The following is a 17938-nucleotide window of genomic DNA, read 5'->3' on the forward strand; positions in this document are numbered from 1 at the left end:
TGGGAGAGGAAGAAGCAGGCTACCAGTGGAGGAGCCTGATGTGGGGCTGGATCCCAGAATGCCAGGATCACGCCCTGAGCCGAAGGCAGACGCTTAATGACTGAGCCACCCAGGAGCCCCTCAGAGAATTTCTTTTCAACAAACTTACACTACAAAAATGCTAAAGGAAGTTTTTCATGTTGAGAAATACGATATGAAAATTTAGATCTATAGGAAGGAACGAGCGCTGAAAATAGTAAATATATGCATAAAATAGTTTTATTAAATTCTTTAAAGTAGTTTAAGTTTTCAAAGTTTATAATGCATAAAATATATGCAAATATATATTTTATGTAAAATATACATAAAAATAGCACAAAAGACAGAGTAAATGGAACTGAACTGTTGTAATATTCTTATGTTTTGCAGGAAGTGGTATGACATTAATTCAAGGAAGATTGTGATAAATTAGGGGTATATAGGGTAAGCCCTAGAGCTACCTATACAAAAGTAATATGAAACTAACCACAAGTAGAGGGGATAGAATGGTATTTCAATATATGTTCAATTACCAGCCCCCCCCCCCCAAATGCAATGCAGCAGAAATGAAGGAACAAAGAACAAAGGAGGCAAATACAAAACAAATAGTAAGATAGACCTACACCCAAGTATAACATGAAATGTAAACAGACTACTACATATTCCAGTTAATGGAATAAATAAGCAGAATTTGTCAGACTAGATACATATGCAAGGCCCAACTTTTTGGTCTTTACAGTTAACTAAATATAAATATAAACTGACAGTTTAAATGTAAATGATGGAAAATGTACTGTACAGTCTAAGCAGAAGAAAGTTTGTTGTATAATATCAGGCAAAATTGACTTAAAAGCAGATTACTACTCAAGATAAAGAGGATCATTTTATAATGCTAAAAGTGTCAGTTCAAGTAAGATGAAAACAGAGAGGGAGGCAAACTGTAAGAGACTCTTAAATGTAGAAAACAAACTGAGGGTTGCTAGAGGGGAAATGGGTGATGGGTATAAAGGACACTTGATGTAGTGAGCACTGGGTGTTATATGCAACTGATGAATCATTAAATTCTACCCCTGAAACTAATAATACAATATATGTTACCTAAATTGAATTTAAATAAAAAAATTTTAAGGAAAAAAATATATAATAATTATAAATGTGTATACACCTAGTAACAGATCTTCAAAATACACAAAGCAAAATTGACAAATAAAAGGAAAAATAGAGAAAACCACAATTGTAATTAGAAATTTTAGCAGTCCTGTCAGTGACTAATAGGAGAACCAGATAAAAAATCTTTCAAGATATGATAAAGTTGATCATTGATCAACTTGACCTAAGTGATAATCATAAAATACCCTCCAAACATGAAGGAATATTAATTTGAAGTGCACATGGAATAGATACCCAGATAGACTATACCAGGGCCATAAAACAACTCTGAATACATTTTGAAGGGCAGAAATACAGCCTATGTTTTCCAACCATAATGGAATTAAATTATGAATTAATAGCAATAAGTATAGAAAATCACCAAGTACATGAAAAGTAAACACACTTAAAATAATCAACCAGTGGGTCACAATAGGGAAATTAAACAGTAGTATAAAATATTTTAACACAACATTAAATTTGTGGGATACAGCTAAAGCAATGCACACAGAGAAGCTTATACATGTGAGTTTTTAGGAAAAAAAGTTTTAAAAATCAGTGTTCTTAAGTTTCCACCTTAAGAAGCTAGAAATAGAGGAGCAAATTAAACCCAAAGTAAATAGAAGAATGGAAATAAAGAGCAGAAATTAAAGAAAAACAAATAGAGAAAAATCAACAAAGCCACAGTCTGGTTCTAAAAATTAATAAAATTGATACATCTCTCTCCCTTAACAGCATGACAAGACAGGACAAAATAAACATGAATAACCAATATAATAAAAGGTTACAAGTCCTACAGAATTGAAAGGATAATAAAAGGATATTATGAATAATTTTATACATATGTTGGTATATTATGACAATTGTTATTTTGACAATTTAGAGAAAATGGAAAGATTGTGAAAATAGAAAATTTGAATAAAACTATATTCATTAAAAATTAAATGTAAAATAAAAAACAAAGGAAACTTCAGACCCAGATTTCTTTCCTGTGTAATTCTATCAAATATTTAAGAAATAAATAAATATTATATGAACATTTTCAGAAAATAAAGCAACAGGGAATACTTGAATACATTTTAGGAAGTAAACAAAACCCTGATACAAGAACTTGACAAGGAAATTACAAGAAAGAAAATTACAAGATCAATATCTGGTCATGAACATAGACTCAATTTCCCTATCAAAATATTAGCAAACTGTTCCAGCAATATACAAATTTGATAGTACATCATAACCAAGTGGGGTTATTCCAGGAATACAAGGTAGTTTAACATTTAAAAATAAGTCAATTGGTATACTCCATTAATAGAATGAAGGAGAAAAATCACATGATTACCTAACAATATGAAAAAAAAGTGATGACCAAATTTAACACCATCTGGATAATTTTCAACAATTGGTAAAGGAAACTTATGAAAAACCTACAGTTAACATGATACCTAATTATGAAAGATTGAATACTTTCCTCTTAAGATCAGAAACAAGGCAAGGATGTTTGTGCCTAATTCTATTTTATATTGTATCAGAGGTCCTAGCCAATATGAGATCAGAAAAAAATAATTTCTACAAAAATTATTACTAGGGTTTGACTGTATGTTTTCTAGCAAATCGATTTCAAAAAATATATATAGGAATGCAAAGAATATGGAACAGCCAGAACCACTGTGGAAGTACAGTGTTGGAGGACCTATTCTACTTCCTTTCAAGACTTATTATAAAGTTATTAAGACAGTGTTGATATGAGGATATGAGATTGGTATGATAATCAAACAGATTAATGAAAGAGAAAAGAAAATCCAGAAATAAAACCACACATAAAGAGTTGACGGATATTTGACAAAATTGCCAAGGCAATTCAATTTGGAAAAGAGTCTTTTCAACAAATTCTGGAAAAGTGAAAAATAAGTGAAAAAATAAATCTTGATTTCTACTTTACACCATATACAATTATTATTTGTGTTGGATCACAGAACTAAAATTAAAAGTTAAATCTATAAAATAAAGCACTAACCATGAATAAGATTGCTAATTTTGAGTTTATAACTAAAATTTTCTTTTTTTATTATGTTCAGTGAGCCAACATATAGTACATCATAAGTTTTTGTTGTAGTGTTCAACGATTCTTTAGTTACTTTATGCGTAACTAAAAATTTCTTTTTATCAAAAGAGAGCTATGAGAAAATCAAAAGTTAAGCCACAAAATTCGGCCAATATTTTCATTATGTTTATATGACAAATGACTTGTATTCAAGATATATAAATGGCTAGTAAATATCAATAAGCAAAAAGTTCAATAAAAATGGACAAAAGACATTAACAGGCATTTCATAGAAGGTGTATGCACAAACAGTAAATGTGTAAAAAGTTACTCAATGTCAGTTATCAGAAAAATGCAAATTAAACCCCAAAATTACCATTTTACACATATTGGAATGGTTAAAATAAAAAAAGAATGGTAGTTTCTAGTGTTGATCAGGATGTGGAACAACTGAGAAGTGTCACACATCACTGGCGAGAGTATAAAATGGTACAGTTACTTTGGAAAACCATTTGGCATGTTCTGTGAAACATACAGTTACCTTATAACCCAGAAATGCCACTTTTAGCTTAAGAAATATTCATAGCAGCTTTATTTATAACAGCAAGAAAAAAAAAAAGGGAAGAAACTCAAGTGTCCCAAAATAGTTAAACTTGGGTGTACTCATGCAATGGAATATTAGCAAATAAAAAGGAATTCACAGCTCATCACACAATACAAATGAATCTCAAAAATATGTTCAGCCAAGGAAGTTGGACATATAGAATATATATCATTCCACCTATAGGAACTTCTAGAACAGTAAGTTTGATGCAAGGTAATCAAAACCAAACAGTGGTTTTCTCAGTGGGGGACCCCTAATGGTTTTACCTAGAAAGAGCATAGGGGAACTTTCTGGGATTATAGAAATATTCTGCATCTTGATTAAGGTGGTGGCTAGACTGATGTGTACGTTTGTCAAATATTATCTAACTATATATTTAACATATGCATTTTATTTTAGGTAAATTATACCTCATTAAAAATAGTTTTGGAAAAATAAATCAACTGTAACCAATGGTCCCAAATAGAGTATAGTTGGTTTTTTTGATTTCCCCCATAATTTGAATTAAATATCCTGGGGATTAGAATTTATTGCCCAATCTGAGGTCTCTAGTTGCCTGGCAACCTGGGCTGTTTGTGGGCAAATCAAAGCTACTAATTTTGAGCCCTAGAATGAAGATGAAGAATTATTATGGTAACACTGGAGTCACTGAGAGTACATGGGTGGGGGGATTTTACTGAGGTCTCCTATTTAAGTTGTCACCGGGGATTTATCTTCCTGAATCATCATTATATTTCCAAACCCTAGAAAAGTGTTTGGCATGTTGCATATTCTCGGAAAGCTCAGTGATATTAGGAAAAGAATTATCCCCTCATTCTTAGATTAAATCTTATTAGATTTTTGGTTGCAGGGTCTAGACTTATAGGAACTTACTGGATAAGGGGTAAACAACACAGAATTTAGAATTAAAAAGATCTGAATTCTGGCTCTGACATTTACTTGATTTCTTGGGCAAGTTATTACTTTCCCAATCTTCTGCCCCTGGCTCTGTAAAGTGGGGGTAATTATGTGCGCTCATCAGATGGTTATGAAACTATAAGAAGATGATGCATGTTCTTGTGAAGCACTGCAGAATGTTAACCTAATCCACTGCTGTAACTGGATGAAGTTCTGATGACCTAGGTCTTCCTGAGCCTACTAGTGGCCTTCTGTGGAAGCTCTTCTCTAACTTATTAGAATGCTTTGCCTGAGAGCCAAATACCTATTAACTCCCTACCAATCTGCATGTGGATTCTGGGCAGGGATGTCAACACCAGAGACTGTGAACTCTGGATCCTAACGGGCCTTCTCATCACAGTCATCATTTTCATTTTTAAAACCTGCTCTGGAGGTCAAGTTGGACTGCTTTCTCTATTTTCCCTCCAAAGAAGGGGTCTGCTCTTTTCCCTGGACATTTTGAGGCTTCGTGGCAGCTCCACATGGCCACTCCCAGGGAACAGAAGACTTGATATCATCTATTCTGAGACTTTGTTCCCACACCTTACACCCAGGCATCATTGCTTTCTAAGAAAGCAGCCTTTCCTACCTGTACAGATGTGGAATGAAAAGAGGTGGGTACTGGGATCTCTTTTCCCTGAGCAAGTTAGGTGTCCTTACTCAATACCCATGGTCCCTGTGCTTATCCTAATCATATTTGTTTAATTTGGCTAATTAAACTAATTTGTTTTGCTGTTGTCTCCCTATATGTAGTTCTCCTCTAATGCTGAACAGTCTCCACAAGGACTTCTGACCTAATCAAGTCCATACCCCTAAATTTTTAACATACTCAGTGAAAAGATGAAAATTCTCACCTTCCTAGATTAACATTACACTTTGTTGCTTATTCCTCTGTACAGTGGACACAGTTGTCCCTATGGCCCATTGCTGAGTGTTCTGCCTCCATCTCTCTGCTTCTCTTCTCTGTGTTTGTGTTTCTCTTGTCAAACTTGGAGTTTACTGAGAGAGGTATTCATGTATCCATATCAGAATAGGAACACCTGACAATGGATAAGGATTATTTTTCCTTTTCACATCATCAGTCATATCTTTCTCATTTTACCAAGGTCTCCTGGAAGGTAGGAGCCATGTCAGAAGAGCAGTGTGAAATTCCCTGGGAGACCATCATCAGCTTGGTGACGATGTTTCCCAATAGACAGGGAATCCCTAGGCTTTGTAACTATATCTACATCACAAATGGGAAATATCTGACAATTTTTCACCCATCAGACTTGCGCTATGTTTCCTTATCAAAGTAAGGATACCACTGAGTGTGGGTTTCTCTCTCTCCACCATGCTGTAAACTACTGGTCTCTTAACCATTGGTGTTGGTTCACAAACTGGCTCCCATACACAGAGAGCAAGCAGAGACTAAGGAAAGAGGCAGGCTACTCCAGATGAGTAGGTGGCTGGCTTAAAAAACAAGGGACTTATTTATGAGATTTGTCTTGGTGGCCACAAGATAAGTACCCATCTGCCAAATTTTAAAAGTTTATATAGAGGCCTTAACTGGGTCCAGATGGGCTCAACAATACCTTACTCTCTCAAGGCTGTGTACTTGGAACAGCCCTCACTGTGGGAGTGGTGGGCAGAATGTAAATTTCAGGGACAGAGGAGGTGATAAGGAATGCCCAAATGCCCCTGGATAGCTCACAGGTTAACTGGTGGCCACATCCTCTCAATGGCCTCCTTCAACAATTGCTCGAGGCCTAAAGGAAGAAGACAGAGTTCCACAGTGGGGTTGAAGATTTAAGACTGAACAATGCCCCGCTTCATCAGTCGGAGGGCTCCATCCCGGATCTGTTTGGTCTTCATGCCATAGATGATGGGGTTTAGCATGGGTGGTACCACAAGGTAGAGGTCAGCCAGGAGGATGTGGATGTGCCGGGGTACATGCTGGCCAAAGCGCTGTGTGTAGAATGAAAAGAGTCCTGGTGTATAGAAGAGAAGGATGACACCAAGGTGGGAGCCACAAGTGCCAAATGTCTTAGCCCTTGCGTCTTTGGAGGAAAGGCCTAACACAGCCCGGAGGATGAGTGCATAGGAGACAGCGATGCAGATGGAGTCTGTGCCCACCACCAGCGTGGCAGCAGTGATGCCATATATGTTGTTTGGCCGTGTGCCCCCACAAGCCAGCTTCACCACAGCCATATGCTCACAGTAGGAGTGGGCCACCACTCGGCTACAGTAGCTCAGCCTTGCCAGTAAACAGGTGAGTGGGGTCATGAGCCCCAAGCCACGAAACACAGCAGCAGCTGCCAGCTTGCCCACAGCCTCTGGGGGCAACAATGACCCATAGTGCAGTGGCCGGCAGATGGCCAAGTAGCGGTCAAAGGCCATTGCTAGCAGGATACCAGATTCGACAGCTGAAAAGCCATGGATAAAGAACATCTGAGTAGCACAGGCCCCAAACTTGATTTCAGTAGCATTTGTCCAAAAAAGAGCAAGGAGCTTGGGCACAGTAGAAGTACATAGTACCAGGTCAATGACGGACAGCATGCATAGGAACAGGTACATGGGCTGGTGCAGGGCAGGCTCTGATCGCACTACCAGTAGCACTGCCATGTTGCCAAGCACTGCCAGGGTATACATGGAGCAGAAGGGAAATGCAATCCAAAAGTGGGATGCCTCCAGGCCAGGAATTCCCATGAGCAGAAAAGAGTTTGGGTTCTGATGGCTGTGGTTTGTGAACTGCATGGTCAGGTCTAGGTAGGGTAGGTAGAGAAGACCTTACTACTCTGCTCTGAACCCCAGGAAGCCCTGAGAGCTGAAGCCATTGGGATTCATTATGCTGTGGCTGAAACAAAGTGGGCAGCAGAAAATATTTGAGTTCTAGCTCATGAGAAACATCCAGGATAAAAAGGTTGTAGAGCATTGGGAAGTGATGCAAGGCAGGAGGTGAAATTATCATTACCAGGGATCAAAGGAGCCCTTTCCACTTGTGTCGAATTCAGTGATGTCTAGGCTGGGGCTGTAGGGTGAGTGGCATGGCTATAGAACTCTCTCCACGGTGAAGGTAATTGACTAGAGAATCTTACCAGTCTTCCATCTGCCTGTGAATCCTATTCTGCCTATGCTCTTTCTTTCTGATCCATCTGCCTATGTGACAATAAAAGGGTGATGTAATGATGAAAGGTCAGGCAGATTGAATGGAAGACTCAAATGTAGTTACTTTTCAAGATGGGAAGATCAGGACTGAGAAGTAATAGAAAGGAAAGTGGGGGGATATTCGATGGTTTTTTTTCAGGGCACTGAGTCCATGGTTACTCATGGATGAGGCTCAGAATGTGGCTTCTGACCCAGAACCACCACCACATGGTGAGAGCCTGAGTCTCTTATAGCCTGCTAAAGCCGTAACTTTGCCTGGCTCATGTTAGTACTAGGATCCTGTGCTTGTTGTAGGTGTCTGTATGGAACTGGTAGAAACAAGTGAAATCATGCAGAATTGGTCAGTGGCAGAGGTCAGGCTAATTTGGCCATATGTGATCTGATAAAGTTATTGAGGGATGAAAACATAGTTTCATAAAAATCAAAGGTACATAAAGATGGTATGAGAAGTGACTTTTAATCACTGGGAACATAATTTTTAACTGTAAGCAAATGTTAACAATGTCCACCACATCTCTTTGTGTATTATCCACACTTTCTGTATCCCCTGATCGTCCCTTACCTACATGTACCTTCTCAGTACTCTCTTATCCACTAGCCAGCCAGTAATTCAGAATGTGAGAAAGAATTTGATTAAATAAGAAAGTCAGGAAGGGGACAGTAGAGGGACAGGAGGATGAAAAGGAAAGTTGAGAACAAGAGCCAGGAATGGACATAGGAGAGAGAAGAGTACCTTTCTCACACTGATTTCTAGTATAATGGGATGTGACTGTGATCTGGTTGCTAGTTGAGACAGACAGTGGAACTAATTGAACCATCTGGAGATAGCCTATTTATATCTCTAACATTAAGCTGCAATATTCCTTATAATCCCTTATATCAGCTATCATACCCAGAAAGAAAGAGGCAAGAAGAGAAAGGGTAATGTCTTCTAATGTGGTCTGGGTAAAGGAACCCTGGACCAGGATGCCATCCCAATGCCAACTATGGCTGTCACTGTGATATTGAGACAATCATCTTGTCCATTTATGTCTCATCATCCCTTCCACCTTTTATTTCTTCTGTGCTATTTCCCCTCCCTGAATTTCTACCATTTCTATAGTTGGGGTCAACTATATCCAGAGGGTATTTCAGTTTTGGTGGTGGCTGAAGGGTCAGGGACAGAGAACAATCTGGGTGGGAGGTCCCTGTAAATTGGTATATGTAAAACTGTACCGTTCTATGAATGAGCACACTCTGTGCTTAGTTCAGCATGTAACTGTGTGCCTCTATATGTTGCTGTATAAAATGCAAGAACAAGGCTGTACTCAGAAGACAAAGGTACGTATATTTAGTTAAGACATTGTTTTGGAGTGTCCATACTGCAATGACCTTTCTTTGGTGTGGAGAAAATTGAGAGCTGAATAATCCAGACATAAATGGGATAGCCTTGCTTTCTTCCCCTTTTTTCCTTCTTCCACTCAACTTTTTAATAATTGAGTCAAGTTTCCTGAGCCCCTGAGTTGCCTCTCAAAGAATGTTCACTCTTTGTAGTTACATCGCACAATGACAGTATGCTCCCCTTGCCTCAGACCCATTTGCACAGATAGAGAAAATGAAGTGGGAAAAGCATATGTTGAGCACAGTATACCCAGATTCTAAGAGAGATCAAGGTGAAGTCCTTGGGGGTCATCACTTTCTGTCCTCAATAATATTTGAGTTAGATCTCATTAAAAAAAGTGCAGGGTAAGAGTGTAGGGCACTGGGAAGTGATACAAGGCAGGAGATGTATTATCATTTCCAGCATTCAAAGGCTCTCTTGCCACTTCTGATTCAATGATCTCTAGGATGTGGGCTGGAAGGTGAGTGGCATGACTATAGAACCCTCTCCATGGTGGAGGTGAGTGGCTAGACACTCTTACAGCTTTATTTTTCTACCTGTGAATGCTCTTCTGCTATACTGTGATTTTCTTTTGATTCATCTGTCTCTAGAGGTATGGCAAGGAGAGACTCTCAGCCTCTTGCATATGACTCACCCAGAATACTTGACTTTATGTCTCTCTCATTGTTCTAAATTACCTTAGCGTTTGGCATTAAAAAAGGCCTTACCTAAAATATGTTAGAACAAGGGCTCAAGTACAGGAACAAAGCTGCCTCATGAGGAAAGGAACAAGTTGTTCATTACTGGAAGTTCTCATGAACATCTGAAAGCTACTTGCCAAGGATGCAACTTTTATTAGTGGAAGAGTAAGAGCAGCCCATTTCAAATCTCAGCTCTACCAACTCACCAACTATGTGACCTCAATCAAGTCACCAAACCTTTGTCAACCTGCTTCCTCATCTGTGACATGGAGAGGTTGATTCCTACTTCAGAGGTTATTGTGAGGAATCCTTATAGGGGACATTTATCTGAAGAGCGCTACATGGCACATAGCAGTGATCAAAAAGTGTGATTCATTTGTAAGTCCCTTTTATCTGAAGTAGAGACCACCTCAGTGAGAAAATGATCTTAGTGCAGCCAGGTCTTTGGCCTGCTAGTAGTGTGCATATTATAGGGTTAAATACACAGACAGACTTACCAGGTCTGGGGCAGAGAGTGGTAGTGAAGTCTCGGGTAGCGTGTGGGGAGCAAGAAGGCTAGAATATTTATCCTATTATTAAGGCTCTAACTGAGAGTAAAAATTCCCTGGGGATGAAGGCATTTAAAAAGACCTTTGGGATTCTGGAAAGAGGCAGAAAATTGAAGCAAGGATATTTGGGTAAGGGGGGAAAATAGGGTAATAGAGAAAATTTATCCTGAGAGCTCAGAGTAGATAGGAAGGGGGTGGGTGGACAGACCCTTGCACACAAATAATCCTAAAGTTTTTCTGGCATAGGAACACAGTTTAGGAAATTTTGCTAATTTTGCTTTTTCTCCTGGCCCCTTCCATGTGTCCCAAATATTTACTTCTCAATGTTTCTTTTGGTTAAACTACTTAGCTTCTCTGAAGGTCAGTTTTTCACTGTAAAATGGGGAGGCAGTGAATATTAAATGAGATGACATATGCAAGGCACTTATTGTTTTGCTTGGTCTATGCTGAGCGCTTGGTAAAAAATTTTCATTTTATTATTGGATTCAATGATCATTGAGCATCTACTATATGCAAAGAATTATGTTAGATGCTAGGGCACAGAGTGATTAGGATCACACCTTCGTTCACAGTCTGGTTTGGATGGGCAGACATAAAAATTACTTATAATTTAATGAGAGACCTATAGATATAAAAAAACACAGGCTCATTCAGCAGAAAAGTGGTTAGTGCTGTAAAACTTCGTCAAAGATTCAGAAATAGAAGGTAGGGTTGGAGGAAGGTGCACATGAAGGAGAGAAGACAGCAGGTGTAAAACATGGCAGACAAGGGATAATGGGCATTTTCTGGCAACCAGTGAAGCCCAGTTTAAAGTTAACACTTAAAACACTTAAAAATTTTATTTGACTATAGTTGACACACAATGTTACATTAATTTCAGGTGTACAACATAGTGATTCAACATCTTATACATTATGTTATGCATTATATTATATATATTATATTAGACATTCAAGAATAGCTGTCAGGTGAGCAAGTTATATTTACCAAATTTGAAGTTCAGAGGAGATATCAGAATTGAAGATATACATTTGAGAGGCATTAAAGAATAGTTAGAACTATGAGAAATGATAAAATCACCTAAAGAATGAATATAGAGGAGACCCCAACATCTGAGGCTGGGAAGAGAAGAACTAGACAATAAAAGACACTCAGAAGAGGACATAATGAAGTAGGAAGAAAACCTTCAGCATGTTGTTTGGGAAACCGGGAAGCAGGAAGTGTACATCTCTGCCATATGCTACCAGGGGTTTGAGCAAGATGGGGTTTAAGAATTGATTACTGATAGAATGGCTAAAATTAACAACTCAGGAAACAACAGATGTTGGGGAGGATGCAGAGAAAGGGGAACCCTCTTACACTGTTGGTGGGAATGCAAGCTGGTGTAGCTACTCTGCAAAACAGTATGGAGGTTCCTCAAAAAGTTAAAAATAAAACTACCCTACAGTGCAACAATTGCACTACTAGATCTTTATTCAAAGGACACAAAAACACTGACTTGAAGAGCACATGCACCCCAATGTTTATAGCAGCACTAACAACAATAGCCAAATTATGAAAGAGCCCAAATGTCCATTGACTGATGAATGGATAAAGACGAGGTGGTGTATACATATATAATAATGGGATAGTACTTGATGATCAAAAAGTATAAAATCTTGCCATTTGCAACAATGGGGATGGAACTAGAGTATATTATGTTTATGTATAAAATGAGTGAGAGAAAGACAAATACTGTATGATTTCACTTATATGTGGAATTTAAGGAACAAAACAGATGAATATAGGGGAAGGGAAAGAAAAATAAAATAGGAAAACAGAGAGGGAGGCAAACTGTAAGAGACTCAGGTATAGAGAACGAACTGAGGGCTGCTGGAGGTGGGTGTGGAGATGGGCTAAATGGGTGATGGGTATTAAGGAGGGCACTTGTGATGAGCACTGGGTGTTATACGTAAGTAATGAATCACTAAATTCTATTCCTGAAACTAATACTACATTATATATTAACTTGAATCTAAACACAATCTTGGAAGAAAAAAAAAGAAGGTATGAGGAATGGAAATACATTTTTGTGAGGAAACAAAGTAATTTTGTTCTAAAGAGAGGCTATTTCAAAATGGGGAAGAGGAAAACCAAGAATAAAATCTGAATGTAAAAAAGAAAGTTATAGAAGGTTTGTAGAAAAAGAATCTTTGGAAAGGAATGTAATTTAATGTGAAGTTAAGCTGGCTAAAATCAAAATAAGTTTAAGTTAAATGAATTTTTTAATATAAAAATCTGGTACAGAATTAAAATTTGGTTTTCTCTGTTAAAAGGACAATTTCCTTAGATTATTGGTCTTTTTAAAAAAGATTTTATTTATTAGAGAGAAAGAGAGCATGCAGGAGAGAGAGCACGAGCGGGGGTAGAGGGGCAGAGGGAGAAGCACAGTCCCTGCTGAGGGGGGAGCCTAACGCAGGGCTTGATCCTGGGACACTGATATCATGACCTGAGCTGAAGGCAGATGCTGAACCAACTGAGCCCCCAGTTGCCCCTATTGGTCTGTTCTTAACAAGAAATTTAAACAAAGGTTTTTCTTTCCTTATTAAGTAATCTACTTGGAAAACAAAGATTTGGTGTCTTGCCAACCATGCTTCACACTGGTCTTTGATTAGTTAACTCCAAGTCTCTACTAAAAGATCCAAGTTTCTATCATTTACAACGACATGGATGGAACTAGAGGATATTATGCTAAGTGAAACAAGTGAGAGAAACACAAGGATTATATGGTTTCACTCATATGTGGAACACAAGGAATAGTGCAGAGGACAATAAGGGTAGGTGGGGGAAACTGAATAGGAAAAAATCAGAGAGGGAGATAAACCATATGAGACTCTTGACTCCAGGAAACAAACGGAGGGTTGTGGAAAAGGAAGGATGGATGTGGGTGGAGGGGTGGGGTAATTGGGTGATGGGCATTAAAGAGGGCACGTGATATGATGAGTACTCTACTCAACTAATGAATCACTGAACATTATATCAAAAACTAATAATGTACTATACCCTGGTTAATTGAATTTAAATGAAAAAATAAAATGGATACGTAAACCATATTGAAATACATGCAGAGAAATGTTTAAAGAAACAAACAATAAAGACGTTTCTGAAAGTGGGGGGAAAAAGAGCCAAGTTTTTTTTTTCTTTAAATATAACTATATAATTTTCTGTATCTGTCTTGTGAAGTGTTTGTTACTTTGGTTAAATTGATAATGGAGTACTGTTTCACAATGACCTATGATCGTATTTGACAAAGTGTTTTAAAATCTTTTTGATATTTTTGACAAACTTCCCCACATCAAATTCTAAATGAAGCAACAGGATTTCCTAAAAGTTCCCTGGAAAATCACACAAACAAAAAAGTCTTTTTTCTCCTTCTAAAAAAAGAGATATTACACTAATTAGGCTTATTTGATATGCTAAATTACATGGGAAGCACTGCCAAAGAGAAAGTAATACTAACCCTTCTTCATTTGGTATATGTATTCTACAAATTACATGAAATTCCTAGAAATCTAATATGTCTTGGTATAATGTTATCAGTAGTAATTCCAGTTATTATCTTAAAATCTTATGTGTCAGAAGAATTAAAAAATCGTTAGTTGCAAAAAAAAAAAAAGAATTGATTACTGGTAGTTAACAATACTGTATTCTATATTTAAAATTTGCTAAGATGGTAGATCTTGTGCTTTTACCATGAAAAAAATAGTAACGATGTTACTAGACTGTGAGGATTATTTCACAGTGTAGATGTATATCAAAACATCTAATTGTATACCTTAAATATACATTTTTTTGTCGATTATACCTCAATAAAGATGGAAAAATTGATTATTAGTTTTTTCAATAAATGATGCTGGAAAAACTAGATATCTACATGCAAAAGAATGAAGTTGGATTCTCACCTTACATCATATACAGAAATTAACTCAAGTTGATCAAAAAACAAAACAGAAGCTCTAAAATTATAAACTCATAGAAGAAAACATAGGTAAAAAGCTTCATGACATTGGATTTGACAATGTTTTATTGAATAGGACACCTAAAATACAGGTAAGAAAAATAAATTGAACCTCATGAAAATGAAAACATTTAGTTCAAAGGGCTCTATCAAGAGAGAATGGGAGAAAGTATTTGCAAGTCCTATCTGATAAGGGATTCATATCTGGAATATATAAACAATTCCTACAAGGCAACAAAAAACAATGCAATTCAAAATGGGCAAAGAACTTGAATAGACATTTCTCCAAAGATATACAAATGGCCAATTAGCTCAAGAAAAGATGCTCAACATCACAAATCATTAGGGGAAAGCAGGTAAAAACACCATAAGCTACCATTTCATATCCATTAGGATGGGTATTATAAAAAACAGACCATACTAAGTGTTAAGGAGGTGTTGAAATAGGAGTCCTGTACCTTGTTGATGAGAAAGCGAAATGGTACAGCTGGTGTGGAAAAGGGTATGGCAGTTCCTCAAAAAAATTAAGCATAAAATTACCATGATCTTTCCCTATTTCAACCTGCGTATCTTCCTCTCTGACTGCTCCCAACATGAGCTTGTGAACCTCAAGTCAGGATCACCACCTGTCTCTGTCTCCTCAGTCTAACTCAGACTTCAACAACACAAGCTCTGTGTAGAAGGCTCACCTAAACCCAATGTATTCTGACGACTCCAGTGAAGACAATTGAGTGCTTGTTCCTGAGGGATAAGACTTAGGACATCTAATACAGAATCTGGATGTTTCTGTGGGACGAGAGGGGAAGCCAGAAATATATGGTCTCAGTAGGAGCTGTTGTGATGTCTCATGGAGAATTAGTTCAGGTTAAATGACAGAGCAGCCCCTGTGAAAACCAACTTCCCCTCTCAGGACTACAGCAGAATAGCAGATGCTGAGACCAGTCACAGGAGGAAAGCATCCCCTTTGGTATTGTTATTAATAGTTGATAGTTATTCAGAAATAAAAACATGGATAAGTATAGCTAAGTGATCTCACTGGATCCTCTCCAAACTGTGAGAGGTAGGCAGGACTAGGATACTTGTCCCCACGTTAGATAAGGGAATGATCCAAGAAACAGAGGTTAGTGCCTCATCAAGGCCACAAACTGGGATTTAAACCTAATCTCCCACTCATAACCTCAACTCACAGCTCCATCCACAAAATGAAAGGAAACATCAAAACTCTAAACCAAATTAAAAAACCAGATAACCTTGACCTAGTTATAACTGTACCCCAGCTTTCTAAGTCATAATACAAGCACGCAGTGGGCAGCTGTATGCATATTCTGAGGAGGCTCTATTTCTCAGTAGGTCCTGCAGGGAAGGAAGGTGAGGGTGGAAAGAGGCACAGTGATGGTGAAGCCAGACTACGCTCTGCCTCAAGGGAGGCACTGAATGCCACAGAGTGATGAGGGAGTAGGGTAAGAACCCAGGCCCAGGAACCCCAGAAGAGCAGGGACTGGGACAGAGGTCTCTAGAGTGACCTCCAGGGAAGACGCCAGGCCCATCTCGGGTCCCTTTCAGGATGTTGCTCAGGGATTGGGCCTGCTGTTTCTTTTTCTTTTGGGAAAAGAGTAGGTGATTATGAGGATATAACCAGACCTCTCCAACTCTCTTTCCCAGTTTTCTCTCATTAAGAGGAAAATTTCATCAGTTTTTCCTAAAACCAACAGAAAATGAATTGAACCTCTGGCTGGGTGAGAGCACATCAGGCCAATGGTGGTAGGGAAGACCAGGCGTACCAGGGCACAGTCATGGAGGTGGCGTGAATGGGGTGAGGGGCAAAGAGACCAGGCAGGGGTACTTGTGCTAGGTCAGATGGCTACTAGAGGGCTGGGACAGGGTACCTGGGGGGGAAAGGTCAAGGAAAGCAGCTATGTAAGCTGGGCTGGTAGAGAAAACTAGAGTAACCAGGATAATGACAGAAATCAGACTGAGAATAGTAATGACTAGAAGGAATACCTGAAGGCTGAGTGGAGAGCCACTACAAGAAGTGTGTGTAATGTTTGAGGGGAACAGGCTAGGTTGCTGTGTATGGGGAGGTGAGCTCTGGAGTGCACGGGCAGAGTCCCTTTCTCAGTACCTCTCATGCCCAAAGAATTTATCCTTGTCTCAGGCATTATCTCACCTCCTGATTCTCTTGTCTTCTAGCATTCTCATCTCGTATGTCTGTCTGTTGAACAGAGGACCTGCTTTCTATCCCCCTGAAGGCTTTATCTTCTACAAATTTCAGGTCCTCCCACACCGCCATTAGAAGAAATCCTTTTCTGCTTCCCAGGCCTGTGCTCCTGTATTGTGCATTAGGGACCACTTCGAGAAAGCCTTAACTAAGTAACCCAGACCAGGTTAGTTAATCCCATATTGGTTCCACTTGCTTTCCTCCTACTTCACATTCTGGCCTCACCACAGTCATAGCTGCTGGGATAGTCCTGGGACAAAAAGGAAAAATCTGAAATAGGGGGACGGAAGGGACAGGTCAGTTACATTTGCTTATTAAAGGTTTTAGCAACAACTAGCTGTATCTTTGCAGCATGGTCCTGTAAACAGAATCCTGGCATGGGGGTTAGAAATTGTGGAATCTAGTCCTAGCTCTGCTACTTACTTCCTCCATGACCATTTGGGGGACTCAGTCCCCCAATTACATCTTTCTAAAGTCCTCTCATGTTAAAAGGGGTAAGCCCACCAAGTAGTTTATAATACTGACTGAATACTCTAGGTATGGAACCACATGCACTTTGGGGAAGAGAAAGAAATAAGACCCAGGGTTCCTTTTGTCATTTGCTGACATCTCGACTATGAAACAGGAAGCATAGTACAATGACATGTAAGGACTGGACAAAACACTCATGCCAAGCAGGTTAGGGAGGTTCTGGGGCAGGAGGAGACTGGATAAGTGGAGTTGGATTGTAATGGAATGAGAGCTATATTTCAGTTAAAACTGGAAAGAAGGAAGCTTGATGAATTATGAGGCATTCAGGCTGAATAGGCAATCTGTGAGAATGGGGTGTGTGAGCAAATAAACTGGAGGGCCAGAGATGGGCAGGAGGCACACACAGGAAGTAAGGGATACAGGGGCACTCAGGGAAGAGGAGGGACCTGTTTGGAATTGGAGCAGCACATTCACTTAGGATAAGGGGGCAACATGGATAAAAGGATATTCTTTCATTCATTCAGGAAATATTTAGCAAGTTCCCTCCCTCCCTCTCTAATCTGGGTGCCCAAATTCTGAGAAGGAAACCCTGAAATTGTTTTCTGAATTCCATAAAGACAGTGGCAGTAAATATAAAAAAAAATACAGCCCTGTTTTGCCATGGGGCGTCCACACTGTCCATCCCATGCTGTTCTAGACAAGATGCAGATACACATTGGACTCGGAGAAGTTTCTTTCTTTTTTTTTT

General features: G+C 38.7%; 1 protein-coding gene across 1 annotated transcript; it reads right to left on the reverse strand.

Annotated features, from left to right (window-relative positions):
- Positions 1 to 240: 240 nt before the first annotated feature.
- On the reverse strand, positions 241 to 17916 carry LOC113269521 (olfactory receptor 52P1-like). Its single transcript, XM_026518398.4, has one exon. It carries the CDS (start codon positions 7482 to 7484, stop codon positions 6537 to 6539), a length of 948 nt encoding a protein of 315 aa, XP_026374183.2. The 5' UTR covers positions 7485 to 17916; the 3' UTR covers positions 241 to 6536.
- Positions 17917 to 17938: the final 22 nt, after the last annotated feature.

Source organism: Ursus arctos, unplaced genomic scaffold (genome assembly GCF_023065955.2).
Source record: "Ursus arctos isolate Adak ecotype North America unplaced genomic scaffold, UrsArc2.0 scaffold_22, whole genome shotgun sequence".
Taxonomy (NCBI): Eukaryota; Metazoa; Chordata; class Mammalia; order Carnivora; family Ursidae; genus Ursus; species Ursus arctos.

Bases quoted from the DNA above. Each gene is read 5' to 3' on its own strand.
- LOC113269521 (XM_026518398.4), bottom strand. From the start codon at position 7,484: ATGCAGTTCACAAACCACAGCCATCAGAACCCAAACTCTTTTCTGCTC.